This window comes from Pistacia vera, unplaced genomic scaffold (assembly GCF_008641045.1).
Source record: "Pistacia vera cultivar Batoury unplaced genomic scaffold, PisVer_v2 Contig712, whole genome shotgun sequence".
NCBI classification, from domain to species: Eukaryota; Viridiplantae; Streptophyta; class Magnoliopsida; order Sapindales; family Anacardiaceae; genus Pistacia; species Pistacia vera.
This window is the reverse complement of record NW_022196571.1, coordinates 220,091-233,726: the sequence shown is the minus strand read 5'-3', so window position 1 is coordinate 233,726 and position 13,636 is coordinate 220,091. Positions and strand designations below refer to the sequence as shown.

The following is a 13,636-nucleotide window of genomic DNA, read 5'->3' as shown; positions in this document are numbered from 1 at the left end:
TTCATCAGTAATAAGACGTTGCAGATTTAATGGCATTTTTCTATGTTTTCAGCATTCTGATATCTCGTACATTGTGTTATGCATGTTCTCAGTTTCTTGGGATGTTACAAATTTGATGATGATGGTGCAGGGAACTAAGAAGACACTTATTTTGCAAGAAATGTCCGAAGATGGAGTGAAAGAAGTTCTCTCTTATAAGGAATATATGGCAACCTGTGATGTTGCTTTATTCGTCCATGATAGGTACTTAAATACTCTTATGCATATATTTGCAACGTGAACTCTTCTTGTTGGATTAGTGCTTGTGATTGTTTGTCTATGTATTTCTTTACTACTGTCATTTTATTGGATTTATTGCCTCTCCTCTACCTTCTGTCATGCATTTGCCTGTGCACCACGGTCAGAATTAAAATTGGAGTGATGCTTTTAATTTATCTTCGTTGGCTTTTTATGATTTAACAAGAGTATTTATGCACAGTAATTTAATTACGTTCATTCTATGTTGCCTGTGAGTCGTCTAGTCATGATATTTTAATTTATTTGAATATGTAGATATCATGAACTGCATTGTTTCTAATTTCCAGTTCAGTTGAACATTCACAGAAAAGGACAAAGGAACTACTGGAGGAGGTTGCCAGGCAAGGGGAAGTCAGCGGTCATGGGGTGCCATGCCTTCTTATTGCAGCCAAGGATGACTTGGATCCATGTCAAATCACCGTACAAGATTCAGCAATGGTACAGAACTATCTTTGGCTACTTAGACTACGTACAAGTATAAACATCTTTGGATGATTGTTCCTACAAAAATTCCTAGTCATTGATTATGGAGAACAAATAATTTCCTTTCCTTTTCCAATTTTTAGGTTAGTCAGGAGATGGGAATCAAGCCTCCCATTCGTGTAAGCATGAAAGTAGAAGATTCCAAAAATTTATTCAGCAGAATTGTGAGGGCAGCTGAGCACCCTCATTTGAACATTCCTGAAACTGAGGTCGGGAAGGGCAGGAAGCGATACCGCCATCTTGTCAACAATTCACTTATGTTTGTTTCTGGTGTGTTTGCTGTCTACTAGTTCCACATCTCCCAGGATTACGTCCAGGAATTTGTATATATAGCACTGATTTTATTTTGTTAATGTACATTTTCTGACAGGGATTGTATGTTTGATTTATATTAGGGTCTGCCGTTACTATTGTTGGACTGGCAGCTTACCAAGCCTATGCTACTAGGAGGAATTCTAAATGTCAGGAGCGAAAGCTATGTTTAGCAGTAAACTTTAAGACGGTAATGGAGCTTTGGCCACTAATCAACTGCATTTTGCTGGCTGGTTCTCTGTAGGTCCATCAAGTTTTGCACAATATTTTGCCATTCTCATAAAGCTTATGTATATGACTTTTATGAAAATTTCAGTGAGGTATAGATTTGATATGATATATTGTATATAAGTTTGCGTTTGATAATATGTATGCTTGTTATTTCATTTGTAAGTAAGAATGTATATAAAATAGTTTGGGTTGTGAATTTGGAATAGTTTCAACCAAGTTTACGCTAGATTTAGAAGAAAACTAATGCCATATACTTGCTAATCGGGCACTATCAGGCATATACTTTCAGTACCTTAATAAGTGCCAGATAATATGGTATAGGGCACATTTGAAGTAGAAACACTCGACAAAAAGGATCAGGTGATATTAAGCTATGTCGAGTAGTATGGGTTATAAAATAATGCATGATTGATATGTATCAGGCGGTATCGGGCATTATCGGATTGAATTGGTACTTGTTTATTTTGTGTTCAGAATTCTGAAAATTGTTTATACTTGTGCATATATAACATCTTATACTAAGTTTGCAAGAACAATGGATGTTATTCAGGTTCTTGTGAAGTACAGAGGGCGTTTGGAGTCTTGAGTTCGATAGCGCAGTACAATATGTACAAGGGAAGATTTTTCCTTCAATATTGCAATGTATAAATGATTTACACTTTACTGAGTATGTTTTTTAGCTTATAACGTATGGAACTATTGATTACTTACACTTTAACCATACCTAAGTGGTGTGATTAATGCTTTGTAACTTGTATTCTAAATGTATTTTTCCATATAATGATCAGTATCTATAATATTGTCAATCAATAAGGCATGATAATCTGCGTAATTCTAAATTTCCAATTTGAAAGAACTAATACTTATAGTTATAATGAACCTATAATATCTCACTAGGCAAGTATTCACTGAGTATCTTATAGAGAGAATCTAGAGAATTGCTAGCTTAAAAAAGGGTGTTCATCTAAAATTTGTATCCTTAATCCAGTTATAACATACTATTACACAGTGACTATTTCTCACATATATAAATCCACATTAATTCCTTCACTGAGACAGTGTGTGCAATCCTCTTGTCAGCTTGACATCTCCCAACCACTACAATCTAATACCTGCAAAATAAAAAAAGCAACGGGGTGAGCTATAAATGCTTAGTAAGTAAACCAAATGTAACTATGCTCTTACTCTGTTGTCCCCATTTTCGCTGTACTGCTTCTAAATTTCTGCTTGCTTTCTCTCTTTATTCTCAGGCGTACTACTTAGCAGTCTTCTATTTTTCTCAAATCTTTCTAAATCCTTCTAGTGTTGTGCTATTCTTTATCATTTTATTTCTCTTATCTACTAGATTATAACTTTCTATTTCTTTCTCTACTCAACAAATAGCTAAGTTTCCTCGCTATTTGTCTTGTTTTCATTTTCTGTTCTTTTCTAGCAAGTATCTAATTTCTGTTCTTTTCTTGTATATCTCTAATTTCTTTTCTATTCTCGTAGGCTTCTATTTTCTTTTCTTCTCTATTCTCATGGGTTTCTATTTTCTTTTCTTGACTAGTCAAACACACAATAATAAAATAAACTGTTTAATCTATGCATAAATGCATGAGATGCAATACACATAAAATGTCTGATGCATATGCAAATGATGTTTGTATTCTTTATTAAAATTCTTTTCTGATTCTTTTTGAAATTCTTTCTGTTTTATATTTCTTATTCTATTTATATTTCTTTTTCTGAAATTCTTTCTGTATTCTATTCTGATTTGCTGATTAGACTAGGCTTGCAGGCTTTGCCCAAATCGAGTTTAAGATTTGCAGGATTTGCCGCGGCCAAGAAGAAAATTCGCCGTGGCGACGTATGCTCTGAAATGCTTCCCCGAGGCGAAGAGCTGGCTAAAATTCTTGAGAAAATTCTAGGGAAATTTCCTTGAGGGCAAAGTGACCATTTTACCCCTAATTAGCTGTAATGTGGGGAGTGAAAAGTAAGAAAATTTTATGGAGAATGCAATGAAGGTAAGGGCATTTTTGTAATTGATTAAAGGGCAAAGATGGAATTTCTAATAAAGTATAAGGGCAAAACGGGAAAGTATGCATAATAATATGAGATATTCAAGATTCAAGCATACAAACCCTATCATTCTCTACACCTCACACGCCACCTTCACTCTCAAATTCTCTCAATTCCTTCATCAATTTCCAAAGAGATTTAGGGGACTTTTGGTTGGATTTTGGTAGATATTCAATCCTAAGCATCTCAAGGTAAGAATTCTTGTAAATAGGTGTGAGAATAATTATTAAAGTGTTGAGTTCTTATAGTTTATATGCTTAGGATTTTAGAGAAAGAGGAAGACTACCAAGGAGAAAGAGATTTTAGTGNTTTGTCAAGAAAGACTTCATCTGGGCACTATATAGTTGTACGAGTTGTATTGCTTCTATACAGTTTTTTAATGTCTTAATCTTCTTTCTTCTGTCTGTATCTGTCTGTCCTACCCTAGTTTTTTTCCAGGAACTTTGTCTCATTTAGTTGTATTATTTACCCCTTCTCGTGTACATTCTTTTGGATAGTATAAAGCAGAAGAATCGTTCTCCTTATATATTGACTTCCACAAATTATGATTTAACTTTTTGCACTATGCATTTTAATCAATTTGAAGTATTTGTTAATTGTCTGGTAGAAATGCTTGGTTGCAGTGGGCCCTAATGACACTACTTGAGCCACGACGCACTTTGGCTTATTTGATATACATTGGATATAGTGGTGATGCTGCCAAAGTGTTTCATGTTACTAGGAGAAAATCAGCCGATCGTAAGGAGCAACTAACTGAAAGAAATGTCTTTCGCTGCTTTGTTTTTGGCTCTAAAATTGCTGGAAAGTCTGCACTGTTGGATTCATTTTTGGGAAGGTGTTGACCTGTTACCAATTTCAATGTAGCATAGTCAGTTATTGATCTTGCTAATTTCGTACATTACTTTTCATCTAGTTTTTATTTATTGACTGTAGAGTCTACTCACTTTGACTTCTTTTTGTCTAAGGACTTATATTTTAGTTCCCTTTCTCGTGTATTCTCTAAAATTCTGGCCTGGAAGTGAACTGAATTTTTTTTCCTGTTTATCTTTATCATCAATATTCTGATATCTGGGAGATCACTACATCGTTCATCTGTCATGAGATGTTGCAGACTTGATGGGATTTATCTATGTTATCATCATTCTGATATCTGGATATTATACATGTTCATCTGTAATAAAGACGTTGCAGATTTAGTGGCATTTTTCTATGTTTTCAGCATTCTGATATCTCGTACATTGTGTTATGCATGTTCCCATTGTCTTGGGATGTTACAAATTTGATGATGATGGTGCAGGGAACTAAGAAGACACTTATTTTGCAAGAAATACCCGAAGATGGAGTGAAAGAAGTTCTCTCTTATGAGGAATATATGGTAACCTGTGATGTTGCTTTATTCGTCTATGATAGGTACTTGAATACTCTTATGCATATATTTGCAACGTGAACTCTTCTTGTTGGATTAGTGCTTGTGATTGTTTGTCTATGTATTTCTTTACTACTGTCATTTTATTGGATTTATTGCCTCTCCTCTCCCTTCTGTCATGCATTTGCCTGTGCACCATGGTCAGAATTAAAATTGGGGTGATGCTTTTAATTTATCTTCGTTGGCTTTTTGTGATTTAACAAGAGTATGTAGGCACAGTAATTTAATTTCGTTNGTAGAAAATGACATGTTTACATGCCATATTGTATTTTTGCATTTAACTAAGAATTGAGAAAGAATAATAAGAAGAATCCATCTACATGCATACATGCATACAAGCACACTAAAGAACAAAGAAAAAGAAAGAAAAGCACTAAAGAATAAAAAGAAAGAAAGAAGAGTGCTAAAGAAAAGAAAAGAAAGGTTGTTGCGATGGGGAACCCATGGGTGATAAAAAGAAGAATATTCCCACATGCACGCCGCCTTCAGTGAGCGGCCTAAGAATAAGAAGAAGAATTTGTACAGCCCGTAAAAGTGCATGTGGATGAGGGCTGTACCCAGAAGAATATACCTACATGCACGCCACCTTTAATGAGTGGCCTAAGAAGAAGAAGAATTTGTACAGTTCGCAAGAGTGCATGTAGATGAGGATTGTACTCACTCACACGGCCAGGGTTCCAAATCTATACATCAACCAAGTCTGATCGGCAAAGAATAAGAAAGCATAAGAAAGAATAGGAAAGAATGGAAAGAACAGAAAAGAAGAGAAGAAGAAAGAAGAGAAAGAAAGAACAGAAAAGAAGAGAAGAAGAAAGAAGAGAAAGAAAGAACAGAATAAGAAACAGAAAAGTAGAAAGAAAATGCATTTCTATGCATTTGTGCATGTGCATCATACATATGCATAATACACTAATTTCTATCATGGGTAGTGAGAGAGAGAACTAGAAAGAAAGAACAAAGAAAGTTAGAACGAAAGAACATTGAGGACTAGAAATAGTGAAAGAATAGAGAAAGAACAAAGAAAGAATCGAGAAAAAAGAAAAAGAGTAATGTAAGGAAAGAAATTCGGAACCTGAACAACGGAAAGAGAGGAGTAGATTAGTGGGTTTACATACTGAGCAACTAGTGTTCACCTCGTTGTTTCCAAATGTTTTTGCAAGAAATAGGTGAGAAGCGATCGAATGGACGTCGGGAAGCGGAGAGAAATGGCACTACTGTCCACTGATTTTAAGTTATTGTATATAATATTTTTGTTATGTACAAAATTTAATATATAAAGTAAAGAAAATTTTCGGGCCCATTATCTTTCAATTATATACGTATGTGTTTTATTATATTATATCTCCCAAGTATACTAGCTAGAAAGAGGTACTACAAAACAGATAATAATTCTCACTATACAATCACATACAAACATACAAGAATCAATCTATAGAATTATTGCTCAAATCAAAACTAAAATTGGATTTACTTACCTTTTTCTTGCACAAATCCTTTTCTTTGCTTCCTTTGCTCACTTTCTCCATTGATTCATGCTAAAACACATAAATTCATGAGAACTCATACTTATAAAACACAAATCACAAACTTTTGCTAAAATTCTTCCCTTAGAAAGCACAAAATGAACATATGTTCACTTAGGCATGAATTCTCATGTAATTCTCTTGAAAGACTTTGAAGAAATGGAGGAGAAATGGGGGAAGAAGGTGGCGTGCTTAAGGGAAGGGAATGGCTAGGGTTTGTCAATTAAAGCCTTATAACCCTTTTTGCCCTTGCACTTTTATAATAATTCCAATTATACCATACGTGCATTTATCGATATACCCTCACTTTCAATGGATTTAACACATGTTCTTGGTCATTTTCACTCCCCACTCATCTAGTTGTGAGTGAAAAGACCATTTTATCCTTATTCTTTAATTTCTTTCTATTGCTTTACGAGCACGTATTTATCTCGGCATCACATTACGTCTATTTTCCATAATTTTTCTGCTACTCTATTCTCATGGTTAACACACTTAATGCATTATATTTATCATACACACTTTTTACTTGAACATGTGATTCTGTGTGAAATGACCAATTTGCCCATATTGAAACTTTTATGGAATTTCTCTATAAAACTAGTTAAATATATTCACTATGACTATAAAATAATCTCTACCATATTTCTGAATGTGGGTATTATAGAACCATACCATTGAAAGGCATTGAACAATCTATTCGAAAGCATAATTTGTCGATAAACTCATTTAAACACATATAAAAAAACAAATATTATCATTAAACTTCAATAAAAGCATGTACAGTTATATGGTTTATTAAATTACTACTATAAAAGCATTTCTCTATAGAAAATAGAATACACAATATGCCTCCTAAGTGTGGGTCCATCATGTCTCTCAATATAGGAAAGCGGGATGTTATAGGTACTTTATAATAATAAACTTCAACGTAAATGTGCTACAATCATTAAACTATGTATCTTGTTATAGTATGACATCATGTAATAACCTCTTCACCTCAAATTTTTCCATTTTTGAACCACAATTCAGGTATTTTTCAAAGTAACCGATCTTCTTCAACAAGTGAGGGTCAATAATTAGCAACAGTTGGTAACATATGGTCTGTAGTGCTCCACATATTCCGATGTTATGAAAATATTCCTAATAATTATCATTTTACCCCCTACAAAGTAGCAAACTATGTTTTTAATCACATGAAAATAATATATAATAACATATGTGTTGGAAAGAAACCCAAAAAAAAAAAAAAAAACAACTTAGTTTCACACAAGCAATAATGTTATGTAAAAGTACCCGAAACCACCCAATACTCCAATCAAGTCATTTCTTACATGCCCTAAACCGCCGAATCCCCTATTTGTTAATATATAAAGCGCCCAAATATGTCCTAAACCGCTCAATACTCCCATTAGGTTATTTTCGCAAATGCACTATGGTGCCAAATAGGATCATATCGGAAGGTATAGGGCTAAATTTAGAATACTAAGTGTCCGATGCCTTCTAATATCACCATATGGGGGCTTTTGTCACCATTTCAAATGTTGGCCTCATTAACCTGATTGTGTCTGATAAAGGCTATCGAGCAAATTTGCAATCTGTTTTATAATTTTTTGCAACTTCCTATCATTTCCATTTATTAGTTTCTTCCAACAAAACAACAAAATCACCTCTTCACAAACACCCAATCACAATAATCAAGTAATAAACCATCAAACAAACGTTCAACAATAAAAAAATTGCCCAAATCTACGTCTAACATAATCTTAACCTAAACTTAACAACAATCAATCTAGAGATTAGAAATTGGCCAAACATAATTTTTTTAATTACTTACTTTCCATTTAAGATCCCAAAACGCAGGGTTTTATCACTAACTGTTGAAAAACTTGCGTATAAAAATTTGTATCATGAAACCTTAAAAATAGAATAAATTTCTATAAATCACGTGAAATAATTACAAAAAATCCTAAAAATATAAGAAAACTCTCTTAAAATATAAATAATACTAGATTCATGATCAAATCTTACAACCTTTTCTATAAGTTGTGATATGATAGATCGTAATTTGTTAGTTTGCACTCGCAAATAGATAAGCGAGACTCCTAAACAAACTAAAAATTATGAGTAATTATTATGAATTATTATATCGGGAGATTAAGAGAAAAGGTTATGAAATTAGATCGTGGAACTAGGATTATTGCTAAAAATATATCAAATACACACACTAATTCGCTAATTGCTCTAAAAAGCTCTGATTCTTCAACAACAAAACCTCAAAATTTTTTATATCTTGAACAAATGCCAGGTGGTCCAGGGTCTAGTGCTCGGAGCAGGGTGAGAGTTGTGGTGGTTGGCGACCCAGGCACCGGAAAATCTAGCCTTATATCTGCTGTTGCTTCGGAACGGTCCCGAAGAAGGTCCCTCCAGTTCATCCTCCACGCGCCTCCCTCCCGGTTCTACCGCGACGCGTCCCTGTAACCACATCGACACCTCTTCCAGGTGCACTGTCCGTACACACCTCTCTTGTATACATATTATACATCCGTATGGCATAACTCCTATTTCATATTTGATTTGATTTGTTTTTAGTTGGTTTTTTTATTTTTATTTTTTATTTTAAGCTTTAGGCTCTTAGCTTTAACCGTATAGGTTTAAAGTAGTGTGCGAGTATCTTGATTTTTGTGCATAAATGTTCAATTTTAGGTTGGAGAATAAGGTAAAAATAATGAAAAATTGAACAATGCTGATGCTGAAGAATTGAAGAAGGCTGATGCCGTGTTTACATATGCATGTGATAGCCCATGTCCTTTCTAGTTTGACTTCTTTTGGCTTCCCCAGCTTCGAAGTTTAGAGGTTTGTATGTTTTACGCTTTTGTTTCGTACTGCTTATTTCTAAATTTCACTAAAATGACAGCCTGCTTTTTGTGTATAATATTATACTGCACGGATAGGTTAAGGTGCCTATTATGTGTGCTGAGTGCAAGTCAGATTTGCGGGTGATCCTTTTTCCGTGAACTTGAAGGAGATGATGGAACCGATCACGGACAGTTTAGGGAGATTGACATTGTCTTCAATGCTCTGCGATTAAAATGATTCAGGTTTAATTGTTAGTTTTTTCAGTTTTTAATCTTGCCACTTTTTGTATTGAGATCTTATTGAACGTTAAGATTAATCAAATTTACCTTGAGGTAGGCCATTACATTTTCTATCGCGGAAGGCAGTAATTCATCCAGTAGATCCATTCTGATCGTGATTCACTACATCTGAACCACGATTGTCAGGGCATTAAAGGTATTTTTCTTTGTGACGAGACAAGGATGACGCCCTCAGTGATGCAGAGTTTAATGATTTTGGGTTTGTTTGTATTTCTGCTTTTTTCCTTTTGATACTTTCTTACCATGGCTGATTTATACTCTTCTTTGAGGTTCTAACATGTTTAATTGATGTTAAACAGGTAAATGCTGTAAAGCTCATTGAAACCTAGAAATAGCGGCAGTGAAGAGTGTACAAGAGAAGCGACAAGATGGAGTCAATGGTCGTGGTGTTACCTTAAAGGATTCATCACTCTCCAGGCTCTTATCTTGGAATGGGCACCTTGAGACTACGGGGTGTTCAGAAAATTTGGTACGCGATGATTTAGAACTAAGGGATGAGTGTCTTCCTGTCCCACCTAAGCTTGCTCCTGACCCGTATCTCAACTAAGAGAATTATTGAACATCATTCCGTTAAGTTTTCAAAATCCTACTTTTATACATGTGGCTGTTGGATTACATTTATGTGGTTTATAAAAATGTTCCTCTCTCTGCCCTTCTTTATATTATCTGAATAAAAAAAAGGAAATCTTTCATTAACTTTTCATACATCTTTTGAGATATTACCCTTTGATGCCCTGCAGAGTGTGGAGCTGGCAAGTGAGGTTGTGGATTTCTTGTGGTTTTTGGAGTGACAAGGATAATGTATGTTCTACCCTTGCCAATATGAATTATGGCTTCATGCCATTGAGAGTGCTTTATATTTGGGCTGTCTTTTATGATGTTGACTAATACATGCACTGAATCTCTGAATGCTTTATTCTTATTGCTTTTGTAGGATGGAGCTTTGAGCCCACTGAGCTTGAAATCTATTTTCAACGCCACCAGAAAGGTGAAATCTGTTTTTCAGACTTGTTCCTCTATCAGCCAATAATTTAATTTCTAGGTTTTGCTATCTTTAGCAAATTTTCTTTTAAAAGTTTTCTGCGTAGGACTCGCTATCATACTATCTGTGCCATGTAATTACCAAATATAATTTCTTATGTACTGTCCCTTTTTTAATCCAGTCCATGGGATGAAGCTCTTACAGGGAGCTGTAGAGAAAACATCGCTGGGCAATTTAATCTTAAGGGTTTCCTATCTGAGGTGTATGACTGTCACTTTGATTTTTGCCCTTCCATGGGTTAATATCGCTAATGGTGACTATGTTATCATGCAGCAATGTTTTATGGGCTTATTCTTCACTGTGTCTTGTCTCAATTTTTAGTTTATATGTTAAATGATTAATCAGTTATGTTCTGTGAACATGCAAATTGCATTCTCATCTGAGTTAACACAATTTTAATGCTTATAGGAAAAAGACTAGCAATAGTATTTAAACTCTAATGTGTCCTATTTAACACGGCCAAATTTTAATTGACAAACTTGTTTATGGAACTAAAATGAACACACACCTGGATCCAAATACAGTCCATTTACTACAGGTTATAAACTTAAATAGTACAATGAGAATGTGAACAACAAAACATACTAGTCGACTTGGCTCTACTACCATGTTGAGGACCATTATTCTGTTAGTTTGAACTTTTAGAATGAATCATTCCGAACATTGTATCAAAGCCAGGTTGACCATGAGGTTTTTGTAATCCCCTCGATTTTATTCATTAACTATGGTAAGCTGTGCTTAAACACATGAGCAGTCCATGTATGTTTTTGTGTTATTTGGATTCCCATGACAAGTTTATAAATTATATTTGGCCATACATCGGATGGGGTTTGCCAAGAGTTACAACTTTGTAGGTGTTTCCTATAAAGTTTTTGGGATTAATGGTGCTTAATAAACATCTTTTGACTTTTCATATGTTATTATTACTGTTATGTTATAGTCACAGGTTGCTGGTTTTTATACAGTTTTTTTCATTGACAGTCCAACTTTTTATTGTTGCTTTTGACTCGTTTGCTTCTCCTATGAATAAAGGCTTTACATTTTGTCAAGAAAGACTTCATCTGGGACTATATAGTTGTACGGTTGTATGCTTCTATAGTTTTTTAATGTCTTAATCTTTTTCTTCTGTCTGTATCTGTCTGTCCTACCCTAGTTTTTTTCCAGGAACTTTGTCTCGTTTAGTTGTATTATTTACCCCTTTGTGTACATTCTTTGGTAGTATAAAGCAGAAGAATCGTCTCCTATATATGACTTCCACAAATATTAATTGATGATTAATCAATTTGAAGTATTTGTTAATTGTCTGGTAAAATGCTTGGTTGCAGTGGGCCCTAATGACATACTTGAGCCACGACGCACTTTGGCTTATTGATATCATTGGATATAGTGTGTGATGCTGCCAAAGTGTTTCATGTTACTAGAGGAAAATCAGCGATCGTAAGGAGCAACTAACTGAAGAAAATGTCTTTCGCTGCTTTGTTTTGGCTCTAAAATGCTGGAAAGTCTGCACTGTTGGATTCATTTTGGGAAGGTGTTGACCTGTTACCAATTTCAATGTAGCATAGTCAGTTATTGATCTTGCTAATTTCGTACATTACTTTTCATCTAGTTTTTATTTATTGACTGTAGAGTCTACTCACTTTTGACTTCTTGTCTAAGGACTTATATTTTAGTTCCCTTTCTCGTGTATTCTCTAAAATTCGGCCTGGAAGTGAACTGAATTTTTTTTCCTGTTTATTTTTATCATCAATATTCTGATATCTGGGAGATCACTACATCGTTCATCTGTCATGAGTGTTGAGACTTGATGGGATTTATCTATGTTATCATCATTCTGATATCTGGATATTATACATGTCATCTGTAATAAAGACGTTGCAGATTTAGTGGCATTTTTCTATGTTTTCAGCATTCGATATCTCGTACATTGTGTTATGCATGTTCCCATTGTCTTGGGATGTTACAAATTTGATGATGATGGTGCAGGGAACTAAGAAGACACTATATTGCAAGAAATACCGAAGATGGAGTGAAAGAAGTTCTCTCTTATGAGGAATATATGGCAACCTGTGATGTTGCTTTATTCGTCTATGTAGGTACTTGAATACTCTTATGCATAATTTTCAACGTGAACTCTTCTTGTGGATTAGTGCTTGTGATTGTTTGTCTATGATTTTACTACTGTCATTTTATGGATTTATTGCCTCCTCTCCCTTCGTCATGCATTTGCCGTTGCACCATGGCAGAATTAAAATGGGGTGATGCTTTTAATTTATCTTCGTTGGCTTTTTGTGATTTAACAAGAGTAGTAGCACAGAATTTAATTTCATTCCTCTTTGTGTTTGTGAGTCGTTCAGTCATGATTTTTAATTTATTTGAAAGTAGATATCATGAACTGCATGTTTCTATTTCCAGTTCAGTTGAACATTCATGGAAAAGGACAAAGGAACTGCTGGAGGAGGTTCCGGCAAGGGGAAGTCAGGGTCATGCGGGTGCCATGCCTTCTTATTGCAGCCAAGGATGACTTGGATCCATGTCAAATCACCGTACAAGATCAGCAATGGTACAGAACTTCTTTGGCTACTTAGACTAGTACAAGTATAAACTTTGGATGATTGTTCCTATAGAAATGTTATTGATTATGGAGAAAAAATAATTTCCTTTCCTTTCAATTTTAGGTTAGTCAGGAGATGGAATCAAGCCTCCTATTCGTGTAAGCATGAAAGAGAGATTCCAAAAATTTATTCAGCAGAATTGTGAGGGCAGCGAACACCCTCATTTGAACATTCCTGAAACTGAGGTGGGAAGGGCAGGAAGCGATACCGCATCTTGTCAACAACTCACTTATGTTTGTGTTCTGGTGTGTTGTGTTGTCTATAGTTCCCATCTCCCAGGATTACACATGAATTTGTATAGCACTGATTTTATTTTGTTAATGTACATTTTCTAACGGGATTGTATGTTTGATTTATGTTTGGGTCTGCCGTTACTATTGTTGGACTGGCAGCTTATCGAGCCTATGCTGCTAGGGGAATTCTAACTGAGTGTCAGGAGCGAAAGCTATGTTTAGCAGGAAACTTTAAGAGGTAGTGGGGATTTGGCC

The 13,636-nt window shown here is 34.8% G+C and overlaps 1 protein-coding gene across 1 annotated transcript in view; it reads left to right on the top strand.

Annotated features, from left to right (window-relative positions):
• The window catches only part of LOC116114503 (mitochondrial Rho GTPase 2-like), a 28,226-nt gene extending 15,105 nt beyond the window's left edge, over window positions 1-13,121 (top strand). Inside the window, 8 exon segments of the mRNA XM_031400647.1 lie at window positions 131-243; window positions 585-735; window positions 864-1,050; window positions 1,176-1,282; window positions 4,008-4,219; window positions 4,576-4,794; window positions 12,520-12,629; window positions 12,949-13,121. Coding sequence (XP_031256507.1) covers window positions 131-243; window positions 585-735; window positions 864-1,050; window positions 1,176-1,282; window positions 4,008-4,219; window positions 4,576-4,794; window positions 12,520-12,629; window positions 12,949-13,121 — 1,272 coding nt within the window.
• The last annotated feature ends 515 nt before the right edge of the window (window positions 13,122-13,636 follow it).